Genomic DNA, 21,445 nt, shown 5'->3' on the forward strand with positions numbered 1-21,445 from the left:
GATTAAGCTGCAAATAGCCTCTTGCACCTTTTCTATATCATGCAGCAGGAATGGTAAAAAAAATGTTATTTTAAAATGAATAATGTTTCTGTTCAATTTGAAATGGCTGCCAAGCTCAGCCCATTGATGACATCATGATCTGGGCTGCATATGGCATCCAATCACAAAAGGCTCACTAGTTGGATTCAACAGACTATCACTATTATTCAGCAGAGAGCCTAGATGCAGCCTATATTTTGATGTCATCAGTGGGCTGAGCTTGGCAGCCATTTCAAAGTGGCCAGAGACAATAATCATACTAAAATAACTTTTTTACTCTTCCTGCTCCATGATATAGAAATGGATTCGGGAGGCTATTTGCTATTTAATATAAGGTAGGACTTTAAGATGACTAAGGTGTAGACTGTCCCTTTAATTTGTTTTCAAAAAATGTTTAGACTTGTCTGATATGTTATTTTGTAGCAAAACATCGAAAGGTCTTATAATTACAAGGTGTTTGTTGTGCCTTTAAGGTATTTTCTGAAACTGTATTATCTGCTAAAAATTAGCAACATAAGCTATGTCTTGTTAGCTCACAGACAAAACAAGGGGGCTGATGTTTAAGACCAATGACTGTCTGTTCACTATGCAGGACATGAAATAGCCCAGCAGTGAAGCAGTTAATGAATGTTCCCAATGTGAGTAATGGCAGTGTGCAAGAAATATGGATAACTACCTAGGAAAACAATATCCGCACACAACCAGCACAGTGTGCAACCGTAAAGTAGACATAATCAGAGCAGCAAATTATGATACAGAAGGTCATTTGAGTCATAGTGGAGATAAAACTGAGACGCCGGCAGATAGAATAAAATCATGATTGCAAAGAGACAACTTAAAATGTTATAGGCACAGAGAGATAAAGGTTCTTGAATTAGCAATCAACTATAAAATAAATATTCCAACATCAAGTTTCTCAACCACAAGGAAAACAATAAAAATAGATAAAAATAATCTTTAAAAAAAATAAATAAAATAACAAAGAACCCATAGGGGAAATAATAATAGTAATGGGACAAAAGGACTACAATATATTCACACCACTGTTAAAGGGACAGTTTACTCAAAAAAAAATCTTCCCTTAAATTTGTTCCCAATGAACCACTTTACTTGCTGGATTGTATTAAATTGTCTACCCTTTGTTTACCCTTATATTGGCATTTGAAATAGTTGAATTAGCCTGTGGTATCCCCACCTATTCTGAAAGTTTTTGGCCTTAGGACCAACAAACAGCAGAAAAAAATTACATTCCCAGTGGAGTATAGAAGAGGGAAAGTAAAAAAATGTTAATTTTCCATTATTCTCTCTAAGTATTGGTGATTGGTTTATGGACAGATATAAGATAAAGAGGCATGTATATGTACACAATGTGATAAAGTAATTAGATCTGATTATACCTACAAGCTCAACCCATTTTATTAGTTTGTGGCTTTAAAACACAAAATTAGCTAATTTGTATACACAAATAAACCTTAAAAATTAAATTCTCATATATTTTATACTCTGCAACACATTAAAGTAAAACACATTAAAGTAAAACCAATTTTACAGTATACTATCCCTTTAATGAACCAGTGAACTGGTTTTATGAGTAATGTAAATCACAGAAAACATTTTATAAAAAATGAGAATCATTTTCTTAGCAACCCTACCCAAACAAGAATAAACCTCCTCTCCTCAGCTCTCCTCAAAAAGGACCCAAGTATACGTATAAAGAATAATATTCACAAAAAGAATGAAACGTAGACTCATTTAACAATCCATAAAATAAAAACTGTGTTTGTGTTGTTTTTTTTTTAAAGGGATTTTACTGTTTGGGGTCTGTCATTAGATAGTTACTTATGTTGAGTTAAACAAATGCTTGGTGGTTAGATTAAGCACCACGGGACAGAGTAAGTGGTTATGCGCAATATCACTGGATCGCGCTACCGTTAGTGCGCAACTTGATATTACAAGTCCATGTAAAGCATGTTAAAATGTAGACACAATATAGAACAAGTGATTCCATTCATAAACATCTACTGTGTAATTGTCTGTTTATCCCCTTTCGAAATAAAACAAAGTATAGTGATAGCTGCATACTTGACATACTCGAAAACGAGAGAAATCTCAATGTATCCTTCCTGGTAAAATATTTTATAAAGAAATAAATAAATATTGCATATTTTGAAATGATGTCATGATCTAGTCAAGAGAGGTGTGGCATAAAAAATAGGAAGGTTAAAAAAGCGCAATATAAAATGCAGGGGGGGAGAGCGGAAAACAGCTTATATTGTGGCGCTTTGGAGTATTTTGAGATGACCCAGACAATTTGTAAATTTGGAGTATTTTGAATTGTGAAATGGAAGGGGTGGGTATTGAAATTAGTGAGTGCTTGCTAGAGACTGCTCCCAATAATGCAATTTCATTTTTATTAATCTTGTTGATCGGTTGATCTAGCACAGTGTAGGGTTAGCACATGAGCGATAACTAATTGGCTTTTTTTTCCAACGCGCCCCATAGAAGCATATGAAAAGGTTAAAGGGACATTAAACACATTTAGATTGTAATATAAAATGTTTAATTATGTGAAGAACAAAAAAAATGAGATATTCTTTAATTATTTATTTTGGCCCTTTTTTCTGTAATTAAACTCTGAAAATTGTTGGTTTTCTCAATTCCACTGAGATTGGACGACGCCATGATGTTGTAAACTACGTTTCCCTTAACTATCTCTTCTGGTGAGGACAATTAGGGACATATATAAATATATAAGATGTGACAAAAATGTATAAAAATGATATAACTGTAATTGGTGGAAAACATTATATAAAAATGTGTTAGAAAGAGGATACACTGTCCAAATTATTTTGAGTCTTCCCTTCTTTTTTCACACTTTTTCCACAATCCTTCCTCATGAAACACATTTCTAACACATTTTTATATAATTTTTTCCACCAATTACGTTTATATATTTTTTATACATTATTATGTCACATCTTATATATTGGTATATCTTTGACCTGTAATTCATATGTTACATTTTATTTAGGGACATATATACATCTGTAAATAAAAGAGAATATGGAAACAAGGCTTTGTGGAAACCCTGTTAGATAGTAACTTTAACCCCTTCACTACCTGAAATTTTAAGGAAAAACTTGCTCAAAGTACCAACAGAATTTTTGCTGACACTCTATTTAAAGAGAAATAAGGACTTTTTTTTTTTTTATTACCTATAAAAGATATACACACTCACCGGCTACTTTATTAGGTACACCTGATCAATTGCTTGGTAACACAAATTGCTAATCAGCCAATTACATGGCAGTAACTCAATACATTTAGGCAACTAGACCTGGTGAAGACGACTTGCTGAAGTTCAAACAGAGCATCAAAATCGGAAAGAAAGGGAATTGAAGAGACTTTGCATGTGGTATGGTTGTTGGTGCCAGACAGGATAGTCTCAGTATTTAAAAAACTGCTGATCTACTGGGATTTTCACGCACAACCATCTCTAAGGTTTACAGAGAATGGTCAGAAAAAGAGAAAATATCCAGTGAGCAGCAGTTGTGTGGACTAAAATGCCTTGTTGATGTCAGAGGCGAATTTGCAGAGCGGTTCAAGATGATAGAAAGGCAACAGTAACTCAAATAACCACTCGTTACAACCAAGGTATGCAGAATACCATCTATGAACGCACAACGCGTCGAACCTTGAAGCAGATGGGCTAAAGCAGCAGAAGACACCACCGGGTGCCACTCCTGTCAGCTAAGAACAGGAAACTGAGGCTACAATTTGAACAGGCTCAACAAAATTGGACAACTGAAGATTGGAAAATTGTTGCCTGGTCTGAGAAGTCTTGATTTCAGCTGCATCATTTAGATGGTAGGCTCAGAATTTGGCGTAAGCAACATGAAAGCATGGATCTATCCTGCCTTGTATCAACGGTTCAGGCTGGTAATTGTGGTGTAATGGGGTGGGGGATATTTTCTTGGCACACTTTAAGCCACTTAGTACCAATTGAGCATCATTTAAACGCCACAGCCTACCTGATTATTGTTGCTGACCATGTCCATCCCTTTATTACTACAGTGTACCCATCGTCTCATGGCTACTACCAGCAGGATAATGCACCATGTCACAAAGCTCAAATCATCTTAAACTGGTTTCTTGAACATGACAATAAATTCATTGTACTCCAATGGCCTCCACAGTAATCAGATCTCAATCCAATAAAGCACCTTTGGGATGTGGTGGAACAGGATATTCGCAGCATGGATGTGTAGCTGACAAATCTACAGCAACTGCGTGATGCTATCATGTCAATATGGACCAAAATGTCTGAGGAATGTTTCCAACACCTTGTTGAATCCATGCAACAAAGTAATAAGGCAGTTTTGAAAGCAAAAGGGGGTCCAACCCGGTACTAGCAAGGTATACCTAATAAAGTGGCTGCTGAGTGTGTGTGTGTATATATATATATATATATATATATATATATAAAAATATATATATTATTTGGCATAAAAAGACGTTTACCTAATAAAGTGGCTGCTGAGTGTGTGTGTGTGTATATATATATATATATATATATATATATATATATATATATATATATATATATATAAAAATATATATATTATTTGGCATAAAAAGACGTTTCCGTGGATAACTGTTTCAACAAGCTATTTATTCACATAATTAAGAAGTTATAAATTTACCACCAAAAAGTAAAAAAAAAAAAGTATATAAAATATTATCACATGCCCCAAAAACCTGTAGCTTTCTAACTGTAGAAAAAAAATGTGTTCATTTGCATTTTACGATTCAGCTAAGACCACACGTGTATATATTTTGCATTATTTTTGATAATTTTAAGGTTTTTATCTGCAGCTATATATAATTAAATTATATATATATATATATATATACATACATACATATATTTCTAATATGATGCAATGGGGTAACTCATTTGGTAAAGCAGAAGTGCCCAAATTGTCAAAATTTATTACCCAACTATATATATATATATATATATATATATATATATATATATATATATATATATATATATATATTTTAAAGCAGACAACCAAAAGTATTGATCTAGGCCAATTTTGGCATATTTCATTATACTATTTGGCAGTCAGATGTATGCAAAATCCATTCATATAAAAAAATCATTAACTTTTTCACAAACTTTGGGTTTCTCCCAAAAATTATTTACACATAACTTGTGCAATCATAAGACAAATGTTTGGAAAACCTTCTCTATGATCCCCTGCGTTCAAAATTAACAGACACTTATGGGTTTACCATTGCTTTTGGTGATCAGAAGGCCGCTGATTGCACCTGTGCACAACAATTCTAAAAGAGGATTTTTAAACACATTATGGCAAAGTGTGCAGTAGGGATGGGCGAATGTGTTTATATCCGAATTCGAATTTTAGAACGAATGTTATTGTAGAAATTCGATTTACATAATAGAAAGTTGATAAGAACGAATATTCTTAAAAATTCGATTTTCGAATGTTATTTACAGTTTTCGAATGTCACATTCGAATTTGAATGTCACATTCGAATTCGAATTTTACATTCGAATATCACATTCGAATTTGAATATTACATTTATAAAACACAATTGTAGACTAGAAACACTATTTCGAATGTCACATTCGAATCGAATATCACATTCGAATCGAATGTCACATTCGAATTCGAATATTACATTTATAAAACACAGTATTAGACTAGAAATATTGTTTCGAATTTGAATGTCACATTCAAATCGAATATCACATTTGAATCGAATATCACATTTAAAACACAGTATTAGACTAGAAATACTATTTCAAAATCGAATGTGACATTCGAATTTGAATATTACATTTATTAAACACAGTTGTAGACTAGAAATACTATTTCAAATTTGAATGTCACATTAGAATTCGAATGTCACATTCGAATCGAATATTACATTTCGAAAATTGAATGACTACATAGCTAAACATTCTATTATTCGAATGAATAGTTTTGAATTTTATTGAAAAATTTGAAAACGAAAATTCAAAAATAGAATGTTAGAATGTTATATAAACATTCGAAATTCGATTCGAACGAACGAATGTATCAAAATTTGTTTTAAATTTCGAATTTTTAGAAACATTCACCCATCCCTAGTGTGCAGGGCTTATTTGGAATGACATAACTCAAATTACCAAAATTGACCCCTCAAAACTATATATATTTATAAAGTAGGCATCCAAAGGTATTGATATAGGCCCAGTATGGCATATTTCATGTGACCAGTTTGTAGTCAGATGTGTACCAAATGCGATCATTTAAAAAAAAAACACATTGACTTTTTAACAAACTTTGGGTTTCTCGCAGAAATTATTTACACATAACTTGTGCAGCTATAAGACAAATGCTTGGAAACGCTTCTCTAGGATTCTATGAGGGCATGGTCCCCCTCATGTTATGTCCATGGGATATTTCTTTATCAGACCAATCCTGGCCAGTAGTCTTCTTATCCCGGCATCAAGTGGAAAGATAAAAAAAAATCCCAGGACTAAAGTAAATAGGATAAAAGAAATGAGGTAGTGCAGGAACAGACAAGGATGAAAGATACAAGAGACTTCCAAGGTATCAGAGGACAAGGCAAAAGGGTTGGTCACAAGGCAAGGCAGGATTCAGCAACAGATAGTCAAACCAAACATTTTAAAGGTACCAACGGGCAATAGAGCAGGTCACAAAGCAAGCAGAGTTCAACAACAGATAATCAGTCCAATCTTTAAAGGTACCCATGGGCAAGGCAATAGAGCAGGTGACAAGGCTGGCAGAGTTCAGCAACAGACAATCAGCCAGAATGAAGAAAAGTGCACCCTAGTCAACAAAATGTAAACTTATACTTGGGCAATGCTGAAATGAGTAGGGTACTTACATATAGGCGCAGGTTTGCACCAAGAGGGACATGCAGAGACCAGGGAAGGAAGGATGCACCCAGAGATGCGCCCGCGGCAATGACGTCATTGCCATGCACATCAAACAACCACAAGTGGCCATAGCAACAGCCGAGCGGAGAGGAAGCAGCGAGAACAAGTGGAGTGGAGGTGGCAGGTGTGTTACAACTCTCAAGCATCATATGAGGGCATGGTCCTTCACTCTCCCTCCCTGACAAGCATCATATGAGGGCATGGCCCTCCCTCCCCACTCCTAAGCATCATATGAGGGCATGGTCCCTCCCTCCCCCCTCCCAAGCACCATATGAGGGCATGGTCCCGCCTTCCCCAGCATCATATGAGGGTATGGTCCCTCCCTCTCAAGCATCATATGAGGGCATGGTTCCTCCCTCCCCAGCATCATATGATGGCATGGTCCCTCCCTTCCCTCCCTCTCAAGCATCATATGAGTGCATGGTCCCTCCCTTCCTCCCAAGCAACATATGAGGGCAAGGTCCCTCCCAAGCATCATATGTAGGCATGGTTCCTCCCCACTCTAAAGCATCATATGAGGGCATGGTCCCTCCCCGCTTTTAAGCATCATATGAGGGCATGGTCCCTCCAACCCTCCCAAGCATCTTATTAGGGTAAGGTCCCTCCCCCCCCCCTCCCAAGCATCATATGTAGGCATGGTCCTTCACCCCTCCCCCCTCCCAAGCATCATATGTAGACATGGTCCCTCCGCCCTCCCAAGCATCATATGAGGGCATGGTCCCTCCCCCCTCCCAAGCATCATATGAGGGCATGGTCCTTCCCCCCTCCCAAGCATCATATAAGTGCATGGTCCCTCCCTCTCCCTTCCAAGCATCATGTGAAGGCATGGTCCTCCCTCCCTCCTCACCAGCATCATATGAGGGCTTGGTTATAGCGCATTACTTGCTGATGTCAGCAAAACTATGCCCCTGGAAGTGAGGAATACAGTACAAACGCAGCTTCACCTCAGTCTACCACACAACATAAAGAGTACATCGGTCGTTAAGGGTTTAAACACTTTATAGTCAGATCCAGAGCAGCAAAGCTCTACTGGGAGCAAGCTGAACCAAACACAAAAGGTATTTGCCTATACACTTTTTGGGAATTTTTTTCACCTTTTTCATCATTTCACTTTGTGTGTTTTTTTTCTGGGCCCATTCATTATACTATTATTTCTACATGCACATATATTAAACATTGTAATTTGTTTTTAATTGTTTTTATTTAATAAATTTATGTAGCTATCTATTTGTTTAACTTTTGACACTTTAGCCTTGTTCTTTGGCGCTCCCTTATCCTATATACTCTATGCAGTTAAAGAGATACTGAACCCAATTTTTTTCTTTCATGATTCAGATAGAGCATGACATTTTAAGCAACTTTCTAATTTACTCCTATTATCAATTTATCTTCGTTCTCTTGGTAGCTTTATTTGAAAAAGCAGGAATGTAAGCTTACAAGCCAGCCCATCTTTGGTTCCACACCTGGGTAGCGCTTGCTGATTGGTGGCTAAATGTAGCCACCCATCAGCAAGCATTATCCAGGGTTCTGAACCAAATATGGGATGGCCCCTATGCTTACATTCCTGCTTTTTCAAATGAATATATCAAGAGAACGAAGAAAAATTGATAATAGGAGTAAATTAGAAAGTTGCTTAAAATGACATGCTCTATCACAATCACGAAAGAAAAAAATTGGGTTCAGTATCCCTTTAAGATTAGATTAGGAGATCTTTTGGGAGTTTGTGTATATACCCTGTGGCGTTTTAATATTAAAAGTTAGATGATGGCATTTGCCTGTAGCTGCCAATCAGTAGCTAGCTCACAGTACTGCATTGCCACTCTTAAGCCTATCTACATATGCTTTTCAACAAACAATGCCAAGAGAACAAAATAAATTAAAAAGAACTAAATTAAAATGTCTCTTAAATAGAAACACTCTATCTGAGCCATGAAAATACAATTTTAAGTTGAACTTCTTTATTTAAAGTTTGTGTCTTTTCATTGTGTTGTTTGCGGCACTTATCACTAATATAATAAGCTGTGATATTGTAACAAACCTTGACAAGTGGGCAGATTATCCCACGTTCCATCATCTTGACACACTGAAGCCATGTTGTCTAAGTCAGGGTAGCGAGTCTGGAATCCCTCCCGGCAGCTGATCATTAACTTGTCTCCAGTTCTGTACGTCTTGTTGACAACATCAGCATCTTTCACATAGGGAGCAAGGCAATCTGTGACTTAACAATGAAACAATACAATATATTAGTGAAAGCAGCCACAGACAATATATACAGTATATATATATATATATATATATATATATACACACATTTTAAAACCTGAATCATGAAAGTTTAATTTTGACTAGTGTTCCTTTAATAAAGTTTATGTTTAGCTTGTGCCTTGTGTGATTTTTTTTTTTTTTTTGGGGGGGGGGGGGGTTATTTTCTATGTATTCTAATCACTTAGAGGTTCTGTCAATACCCACCAACATAAGAAAAAGATATCAAGAAAACTCAGCAATTGAGTTTCCTCAGATAATTCAAAGGGGGATTCATGGGAGTTTCTACACAAGAGTGGAGGCCAAATACCAGCGGCCATTGCAAAACTAAACATGGTGGTTAAATCATTCAGTGCTGCTGATAACTAATTCATGTGTTTAAATGTTTTTCACTATAATTTTATAATTACATTTTTAATTATGTCAGAACAATGTTATTAATACATTTTACTGGTTTAAAAGTTTTGTAGTTTAAAAGGGTAATTTATCTTATAGCTTTAATTTTTAATTAAAGGGACATTGAACTCAATATTAAACTTTCATGCAATTTTAAGAGACTTTATCAATCTACTTCTTTATTAAATTGACTTTGTTCTATTAGTATCCTTTGTTGAAAAGGCTCAGGAGCAGCAATGCACTACTGGGAGCTAGCTGGTGATTAGTGACAATACACATATGCCTCTTGTCATTGGCTCATCAGATGTGTTCATCTAGCTCCCAGTAATGCATTGCTGCTCTGGAGCTGACTTTAACTATGTGTTTAATCAATTAGCAGGGGTTAAGCACATAGTTATATGCAAGCAACAGTACAATAATAAATTGACCATAAGAACATGTTTTTTTTCGCTCTTTTACGTCCTTTTAAACCATACGGATTAGAATGGTTAATAATGTGGAAACCCCAATCCAGCACTTCTAATTGATAGAAATATAAACTATAAAATATAAAGGTCACATTATAAAATCTTTAAAATCCTGTTTTATACATAATTAGCTCTAACAGAGTATGCGCCAGGTGCTAGTTCATTGGTTAAAGCACAGAAGAGAGTATAATTGTATATATCGTTAGAGACAAAATATAATGGGAGCATTTAAATGGGCATGGAACCCAATTTTGTGATTCAGATAGAGTATGTAATTTTAAACAACTTTCCAATTTACTTCAATTATCAAATTTTCTTTGTTTCTTGGTATCCTTTGTTGAAAAACAGATAGGTAAGGACTATATGGCAGCAGTTTTTCAAGAGCACTAGGTGGTAGCACTTTTTCCTGCAATCTAGTGTTCTAGATATGTTAACACTACCTATCTAGATATCTCTTCAACAAAGAATACCATGAGAACAAAGCAAATTTGACAACATTTGCATGCTCTATCTGAATCCCAAAAGAAAAAAAATTGGGTTTCATGTCCCTTTAAAATATTTTTAATTGTAATTGTGTTTATTTTATTTTTCATATATTATTTACAAATCATACTTAAAAAGGAAACAGCTTGAATTACCTTTCAGAAATCAACTTAGACGCTTTATAATTTATCAAAATTATAAATGTTGAAAAAATGTTTTGTGTAGTTGCTTCAATAAGTTCTTCAGCACATACATAGCCAAGGAAAAGTGGTTATTTACATGAAAAAGAAATATATTTGCTTCTTGTCTGCACACAGCAGTGGCCAACAAAGGTAAAATCTAGAGCCCACGCAGAGCACCCTTTATTCGCTTTCCTCTTGGGTCACTGTTCTTTTATTGCGTGACAAGCTTCCTACAGAAATTACCAATTTAAGCCAAACAAATTGGCTCAAAAATTACTGAGAAGGAACTTTGGTTTTTCAATTATAGGTGAGCGCAAGATGGATTGTTACATTAATACACTAGAACAGCGAGTACTCAAAGCAAGGCCTTCAAATGAAAATGAAATCAATGGCAAGTTTATACTGGAATAATTTATACAGGGTACATATGTGCAGTCCCACAAGCGAGATTTCATGGTTCCTAAATAAAGCTACATTTACCAACAATGCAGGATGAGAGTGCTATTCTAAAACATTCTTTAAATGTACAAAATCACGAACAAAGCCCTTTTGATGGTCTATTTTTAACGCTTCAGCTGCATTTGTATGTCTGAAAACAAGTGTTCTATTGTTATATTCAGCAAGCAGGTCACTTCTCACTGTAATCTCATAGAAAGAGATAGAAAAAGATTTTTTCTTCTTTTGGTTTTTAGCATTAAAGAGGCATTACAATTGTGTCTTTTTTTGGGGGGGGGGGGCTTTTCACCTAAATGATGGAAGTAAATTGTGTATTATATTTTTGTTTTCTAAAAAAAATAGATGTCGCTGTTTACCTATAGCGCTGAAGGAGTCTTCTTTATAAGCCAATGAGCAAATGGCTATATATACACGTGCACCATGAGACCCTTACCTAAAGCTAAGTCTGTGCCACTGGACATTTTTAGGAAATATATTACTTGTTAGATCAACAACCAAAAGTGTATGTGCAACCTTTAAAGCTTAGAAAACAATATTGATCTGTGGCCCCCATGTGTTTAAATCATATCTTGGAGCCAGTCACACAATTACTAAGAAAGAGGAACAGTTAATTTATCTTGATATATATATTTATGATGGTGCGAGTGGACATGATCTGATATAACGGATCATGTCCGCTGCACATCGATAAATGTCGACAGCATACGCTCTCGGCATTTATCATTGCACCAGCAGTTCTTGTGAACTGCTAGTGCAATACCGCCCCCTGCAGATTTGTGGCCAATTGGCCGCTAGCAGGGGGTGTCAATCAACCCGATCGTATTCGATCGGGTTGATTTCTGTTGCCGCCTATATGTATTATATCTACGAAATGAGGAAAAAGGAAGCTGAGTCCAAAGGTCAATAATGGAGTTTATTGCAGAACAGGCTTCTGAAGGCTAGGTGAGCTCCATCTAACGCGGTTCGCGCATGGGCACATGCGCTTCATCAGAGATATCAGTCTCTGCTGGTCGGGATCTTTTAAAGATTTGAGCGGCCAATCAGGATCCATGGGATCATTAACTATTGTGATGTGAGGTGATTTATTAGATAAGTAGTGAGATGAACACTCATAAGTTAATCATTTAGACCCCGCTCAGCAAGAGACTGATAGAACAGATTGCTAATAAACAATTTTCTATATATATTGTACTTGGTTATACATAATATTCCACACACATATATATATATATATATATATATATATATATATATATACATACAATTCAGCCGTTGCTATGCTGGAAGGGGTTGTAAAGGAGTTTTTTTGGAAGCAATTTCTGTGTGCTAACCAAATGCTAAGCATAAATTGTAATCTGTATGTTAATACTTATAAAGATAACGTATGTTGAATTAAAGCGACAAAACAATTTTAGCAAGCATAACATTGAGTTATACACCTTAGTCAAAGCTAGTACTCTATCTAGACACAGCAAGGCATTTAATGGTCCTTAATGGATCCCCAGCTGGTTGTATATAATATCCATTGGTTAAAATTATTAATAACATACTAGAATCCCATATGCAGAAGTATATATAAACTTATATATATCTAAGCCTCCTTTTAGTTCAGCAGGGAAGAAGTGTGTACTCTTCACTGCTTGGATGTAGCCCCTAGGTGGTATAAAGCTAGTGAGTATGTGTCACTCTGTTTCACAGATGGATGGGTGGGTGTCAGTATGGTGGTCCTCTCTAAAGTAATTATGTAAAAGATAGAGAAGGAGAATGACACTACATGTTTATTACTATAAGGGGAGGCTGGCGTGTATTATCTACCTTACCAGCTACTGGATGGCTACACTGGAGAGAAGGGGGGGGAAATAGCTAATAAGTGAACATAATAAGAACTTTTGTGAATTAGACTAAAAGCAAAGCTTTCTTTAAATGATTAGGAGAAGGACCAGTCTGGTTTGGATTAGTTTACATTAGAATTATTAAAACTCTTAGTGGATCTTTTTATTTTTTTTATTTTATCTTTGTCTATCTTTTGTTATCTTCTTTTATATGGAGATTTTTAGACTAATGACGACTAGTTTATATGTGTAGGAAGAATTTTGTTTACTCTATATATAGATTTACATCATATCTTTTGTTCATGCCTTGGGGTACCCTAGTTTGTAACATGAAGATCCAGTATACCTCTCTTTTAGATAACGTTTTATTCCTGTCTCCCCCTAACGGATTACTGATAATTTGTTCTATAGCTTTGAATGTGAAATGGGTCAATTTTTGTGCATGTGTGTGAAAGTGTTTGGCCACTGGAGTTCTAGGGAATTCTTCTTCTATGGAATTCTTCTTCTTATTCGATCTTTTAAAGAGAGTGTCGTGATTCCTACATATTGTTGTTGGCAAAATGAGCATGTAATTAAATAGATAATGTGTGTAGATGTGCAGTCCATTCTGGTGGTAATCGGATATGATTTATGAGTCTGTGAAGAAGTAAAAGTGAAACTTTTGTCAATATATTTGCAACTCTTACAAGGTACATGACCACATCTGTAGTTACCTTTAGTTGGGGTAAGCCAATTGGTAGTTGGTAAGGTTTTGTTATGAAACTTATGTGTAATCTTGTCTCGTATTGTTGGTGCTCTTTTGGCTACAAATCTAATGTGTTTGTGTAGTTTTTCCCTTAAGGTAGTGTCACCATTAAGGACAGGTAGATATTTCTTGATAATCCTTACGATGGTGTAGAATTGATTACTATAGCTAGTTACAAAGCTTATGTCTTCTTTGAAGGCTGGTCTAGTTGTGTCCTTATTGTTGTTGTTGGATGTGCTATTTGCTGCTTTATTGTTTAATAGTAATGTCCTGTCCATTCTCATTACTTGAGATTTGACTTTAAGGAGGAGACTTCTTTTGTATCCTCTAGCTACTAGTCGGTTGGTGAGTTCATCTGCTTGTTTAATGTATAGCTGAAGAGAACTACAGTTTCTTCGCAGCCTAAGATACTGACCCTTAGGAATGCCTCTTTGTGTGTGGGGGGCATGACAGGAATCTGCTCTTAGTATCGTATTTCTTGAGAGAGGTTTCCTAAAGGTACTAGTTATAATGTCACCCTCACTATTGTGTTCTAATGTGAGATCTAGAAAATTGATAGTCTGATCATTATTTTGATACGTAAATGTCAAGTTGAGTGTGTTATTATTAAAGTGATCAATGATCTCCTGAATTGTGAGTTCTGTATTTTTCTTGTAAATCAAAATTAGGTCGTCTATGAACCTACCATATACAACTACTTTGTCCTCGAGGGCCAGCCCCCCCCCCCAAAAAGATGGAGATGTTCGAAGTACCCCATATACAGATTTGCATATGAGGGGGCAAACTTGGCCCCCATGGCGGTGCCACATTTCTGGAGGTAGTAGTGGCCCTCGAAGACAAAGTAGTTGTGTGTAAGAAGAAATCTAGTGAGTTCCTCAAGAAAAGTGATAAATTCCTCTGAGTAACTAGTGTGTCTTCTTAACATGTATGTTAAAGCTTTGAGGCCTTCCTCATGGGGGATACTAGAATAGAGGGCTGAGACATCTATGGATAGTCAAGTGTAGTTGTCTAGCCAAGTGATTTCTTGAATTTGTTGTATCAAGTGTGTGCTGTCACGTATGTACCCAGGTAAGGACTTGACTATGGGTTGTAGCACATTGTCTAGCCAATTCCCCACCCTCTCGCACAGTGAACCTCTACTGGCTACTATTGGTCTGCCAGGTGTATCAACAAGAGTTTTATGTATTTTAGGTACTGTGCGAAAGGTGGGGATGGTGGGATGTTCTACTAGACAGTAGGTGGCTATTTCTTGGGTTAAGAATCCATCTTCCACTGCTGAATCTAACAGGGTGCAGAGTTGTTGTTTAAATTTATGGGTTGGGTTGTAAGTCAATTTAAGGTATGTCTCACTGTCATTAAGTTGTCTATATACTTCTCTTTTGTAATCCTCAGTGTTGAGGATTACCACAGCCCCCCCTTTATCCACCGGGGTGATCACTATATCCTTGTTGATGCTGAGTGATTTAAGTGCAGATTGTTCATTGATAGATAGATTATGTTTTCTTGTATGGTTAATGGCAGTATTGGTGGTGTTCTCTAGAGAAGAGTGTAAACTGGTAAGTTCAGACTCTACTAGATTTTGGAACATCTCTATTGCTTCACTTCTACTGTGGACTGGGTAGAAGTGGGATTTAATGTGTGGTGAAAATTTAGGTGTGGAGGCTATATTGTGAATACTAGCCTCTCTAAGTGTTGTGACTTGAAGTGAAGTGAGTGTGTGTAAGTCACATAAGTCTCTGAATTGTAGGCCTATGGAGTCAAAAGTGTTTTGTACTGTGTCTGCTGAAAGTGAATTATTCGCTTGTTCATAATCTGTGTATGTGATTTGTGAAAAATGTTTGTGTAGTGTAATTTTTCTCACCAGGGCATTTACATCCAGAATAGTGGAAAACAAATCAAAGTGGGTGGAGGGTGCAAAGGATAATCCTTTATTTAATAAACTAATCTGTGACTTAGTGAGAGTGATATCCGATAAATGTATTACTGATCCTACTTCTTCTGTATAGTCTTTTTTATCCTGCTTGGATAGCGTAGTGGTAGGTCCTTTTTTGGTGTACTGCTAGTGATAGTGTTATTATATCTATATGTGTATATGTATTATATCTATATGTGTATATATGTATTATATCTATATGTGTATATATGTATTATATCTATATGTGTATATGTATGATATCTATATGTGTATATATGTATTATATCTTTATGTGTATATATATATATTATCTCTATATGTGTATATATGTATTATATCTATATGTGTATATATGTATTATATCTATATGTGTATATATGTATTATATATATGTGTATATATGCATTATATCTATATGTGTATATATGTATTATATCTATATGTGTATATGTATTATATCTATATGTGTATATATGTATTATATCTATATGTGTATATATGCATTATATCTATATGTGTATATATGTATTATATATATATATATGTGTATATGTATTATATCTATATGTGTATATATGTATTATATATATATGTGTATATGTATTATATCTATATGTGTATATATGTATTATATATATATGTGTATATGTATTATATCTATATGTGTATATATGTATTATATCTATATGTGTATATATGTATTATATCTATATGTGTATATATGTATTATATCTATATGTGTATATGTATTATATCTATATGTGTATATATGTATTATATCTATATGTGTATATGTATTATATCTATATGTGTATATATGTATTATATATATATGTGTATATGTATTATATCTATATGTGTATATATGTATTATATCTATATGTGTATATATGTATTATATCTATATGTGTATATATGTATTATATCTATATGTGTATATGTATTATATCTATATGTGTATATATGTATTATATCTATATGTGTATATATGTATTATATCTATATGTGTATATATGTATTATATCTATATGTGTATATATGTATTATATCTATATGTGCATATATGTATTATATCTATATGTGTATATATGTATTATATCTATATGTGTATATATGTATTATATCTATATGTGTATATGCATTATATCTATATGTGTATATATGTATTATATCTATATGTGTATATATGTATTATATCTATATGTGTATATGTATTATAACTATATGTGTATATATGTATTATATTTATATGTGTATATATGTATTATATCTATATGTATATATATATATGTATTATATCTATATGTGTATATATGTATTATATCTATATGTGTATATATGTATTATATCTATATGTGTATATGTATTATATCTATATGTGTATATGTATTATATCTATATGTGTATATATGTATTATATCTATATGTGTATATGTATTATATCTATATGTGTATATGTATTATATCTATATGTGTATATATGTATTATATCTATATGTATATATATGTATTATATCTATATGTGTATATGTATTATATCTATATGTGTATATATGTATTATATCTATATGTGTATATATGTATTATATCTATATGTGTATATATGTATTATATCTATATGTGTATATATGCATTATATCTATATGTATATATATGTATTATATCTATATGTGTATATATGCATTATATCTATATGTGTATATGTATTATATCTATATGTGTATATTTATTATATATATATATGTGTATATGTATTATATCTATATGTGTATATATGTATTATATATATATGTGTATATGTATTATATCTATATGTGTATATATGTATTATATCTATATGTGTATATATGTATTATATCTATATGTGTATATGTATTATATCTATATGTGTATATATGTATTATATATATATGTATATATGTATTATATCTATATGTGTATATATGTATTATATCTATATGTGTATATATGTATTATATCTATATGTGTATATGTATTATATCTATATGTGTATATATGTATTATATCTATATGTGTATATATGTATTATATCTATATGTGTATATGTATTATAACTATATGTGTATATATGTATTATATTTATATGTGTATATATGTATTATATCTATATGTATATATATATATGTATTATATCTATATGTGTATATATGTATTATATCTATATGTGTATATATGTATTATATCTATATGTGTATATGTATTATATCTATATGTGTATATGTATTATATCTATATGTGTATATATGTATTATATCTATATGTATATATATGTATTATATCTATATGTGTATATGTATTATATCTATATGTGTATATATGTATTATATCTATATGTGTATATATGTATTATATCTATATGTGTATATATGTATTATATCTATATGTGTATATATGTATTATATCTATATGTGTATATATGTATTATATCTATATGTATATATGTATTATATCTATATGTTTATATATGTATTATATCTATATGTGTATATATGTATTATATCTATATTTATATATATGTATTATATCTATATGTGTATATATGTATTATATCTATGTGTATATATGTATTATATCTATATGTGTATATGTATTATATCTATATGTGTATATATGTATTATATCTATATGTGTATATATGTATTATATCTATATGTGTATATATGCATTATATCTATATGTGTATATGTATTATATCTATATGTGTATATATGTATTATATCTATATGTGTATATATGTATTATATCTATATGTGTATATATGCATTATATCTATATGTGTATATATGTATTATATCTATATGTGTATATATGTATTATATCTATATGTGTATATGTATTATACCTATATGTGCATATATATGTTATACCTATATGTGTATATATGTATTATATCTATATGTGTATATATGTATTATATCTATATGTGTATATATGCATTATATCTATATGTGTATATATGTATTATATCTATATGTGTATATATGTATTATATCTATATGTGTATATATGTATTATATCTATATGTGTATATATGTATTATATCTATATGTGTATATATGAATTTACAGACATATATACACATATAAATACCTAAAATATATATGTACACATATATAGACATATATATATAAATGCATTGGAGCCCTTTGCTGTCAAGTAGATGAAAACGTGTAAAAGCATATTTATGCAATATTCATATTTAATAAAGTGTTACACTGTGAATACACAGCAAAGGGCTCCAATGCACTTATTTTATATATATATATATATATATATATATATATATATATATATATATATATATATATATATATACAGTTGCAAGAAAAAGTATGTGAACCCTTTGGAATGATATGGATTTCTGCACAAATTGGTCATAAAATGTGATCCGATCATCATCTAAGTCACAACAATAGACAATCACAGTCTGCTTAAACTAATAACACACAAAGAATGAAATGTTGCCATGTTTTTATTGAACACACCATGTAAACATTCACAGTGCAGGTGGAAAAAGTATGTGAACCCTTGGATTTAATAACTGGTTGAACCTCCTTTGGCAGCAATAACTTCAACCAAACATTTCCTGTAGTTGCAGATCAGACGTGCCCAACAGTCAGGAGTAATTCTTGACCATTCCTCTTTACAGAACTGTTTCAGTTCAGCAATATTCTTGGGATGTCTGGTGTGAATCGTTTTCTTGAGGTCATGTCACAGCATCTCAATCGGGTTGAGGTCAGGACTCTGACTGGGCCACTTCAGAAGGTGTATTTTCTTCTGTATAAGCCATTCTGTTGTTGGTTTACTTCTATGCTTTGGGTCATTGTCCTGTTGCAACACCCATCTTCTGTTGAGCTTCAGCTGATAGACAGATGGCCTTAAGTTCTCCTGCACAATGTCTTGATAAACTTGGGAATTCATTTTTCCTTCAATGATAGCAATCTGTCCAGGCCCTGACACAGCAAAGCAGCCCCAAACCATGATGCCCCACCACCATACTTCACAGTTGGGATGAGGTTTTGATGTTGGTGTGCTGTGCCTCTTTTTCACCACATATAGTGTTGTGTGTTTCTTCCAAACAACTCAACTTTGGTTTCATCTCTCCACAGAATATTTTGCCAGTACTGCTGTGGAACATCCAGGTGCTCTTGTGCAAACTGTAAACATGCAGCAATGTTTTGTTTGGACAGCAGTGGCTTCCTCTGTGGTATCCTCCCATGAAATCCATTCTTGTTTATTGTTTTACGTATTGTAGATTCGCTAACAGGGATTTTAGCATTTGACAGTGACTTTTGTAAGTCTTTAGCTAACACTCTAGGATTCTTCTTCACCTCATTGAGCAGTCTGCGCTGTGCTCTTGCAGTCATCTTTACAGGACGGCCACTTCTAGGGAGAGTAGCAGCAGTGCTGAACTTTCTCCATTTATAGACAATTTGTCTTACCGTGGACTGATGAACAGCAAGGCTTTTGGAGATACTTTTATAACCCTTTCCAGCTTTATGTAAGTCAACAATTCTTAATCGTAGGTCTTCTGAGAGCTCTTTTGTGCGAGACATCATTCACATCAGGCAATGCTTCTTGTGAAAAGCAAACCCAGAACTGGTATGTGTTTTTTATAGGGCAGGGCAGCTGTAACTAACACCTCCAATCTCATCTCATTGATTGGACTCCAGTTGGCTGACAGCTGACTCCAATTAGCTCTTGGAGATGTCATTAGTCTAGGGGTTCACATACTTTTTCCAACTGCACTGTGAATGTTTACATGGTGTGTTCAATAAAAACATGGCAACATTTCATTCTTTGTGTGTTATTAGTTTAAGCAGACTGTGATTGTCTATTGTTGTTACTTAGATGATGATCAGATCACATTTTATGACTAATTTGTGCAGAAATCCATATCATTCCAAAGGGTTCACATACTTTTTCTTGCAACTGTATATATATATATATATATATATATATATATATATATATAGGTATAGATATATATTGTACCAAATTAGCATCAGATATATGTAGAAATATGTATTTATGAATAAATAAAACATATTCTTCTATGTGAGGAACATTGGAATGGGTTAGCGCGTGAGTAGGGTGTTAGGTGTTTTTCCCTGCTCGATATTCTAATTTCGGCTTTTTTCTCACATCGGGTTAGCGTGTGGGCAATAAAATTTTTACTTTCATTTTTACTGCGTAAAATGTTTACTTCTAGCGCAATTAGCATGCGAGTGCTTCACTCGTAATCTGGCCCTTAATAGGTTAAGAACTCTACCATATAGTCAGCCAGAGACTGAATAAATGAGTTTGTACCAGATGTGTGACAGAGTGGATTAAGCTCTGCAATAGATGATTGGACATGGAATCCATACAAAGCAGAGGTCACAATGTATAGCTGAGAAGAGTTAATGTACATGACTGTCCTTTTACACAATCTGATATAGGGGTTTTTGCTCTGTCTCCACATCAATAAACCTTGCTGAATAACCTCGCATAATGTCTCATAAATAGAATTCAAGTATTGCAGACATAAATAAATTGTTCTATTATAAAAAAGAAAAGAAAAAAACCTTCTTTACTGAATTCGCTGAAGTTTATATTAAATGGAGAAAACTATAAAAAGGCACCATGAAGCTGTTAGTTATAGAACATATAGTTTTAGGAATGTAC

The 21,445-nt window shown here is 33.4% G+C and overlaps 1 protein-coding gene across 1 annotated transcript in view; it reads right to left on the reverse strand.

The window, feature by feature from the left end:
- LOC128658245 (sushi domain-containing protein 4) overlaps nucleotides 1-21,445 on the reverse strand; it is a 399,617-nt gene that overhangs the window by 270,215 nt on the left and 107,957 nt on the right. The window contains exon 3 of the mRNA XM_053712782.1: nucleotides 9,058-9,237. Coding sequence (XP_053568757.1) covers nucleotides 9,058-9,237 — 180 coding nt within the window. The remainder of the gene's footprint in view (nucleotides 1-9,057; nucleotides 9,238-21,445) is intronic.

The sequence above is a fragment of the Bombina bombina genome, chromosome 4 (genome assembly GCF_027579735.1).
Source record: "Bombina bombina isolate aBomBom1 chromosome 4, aBomBom1.pri, whole genome shotgun sequence".
Taxonomy (NCBI): Eukaryota; Metazoa; Chordata; class Amphibia; order Anura; family Bombinatoridae; genus Bombina; species Bombina bombina.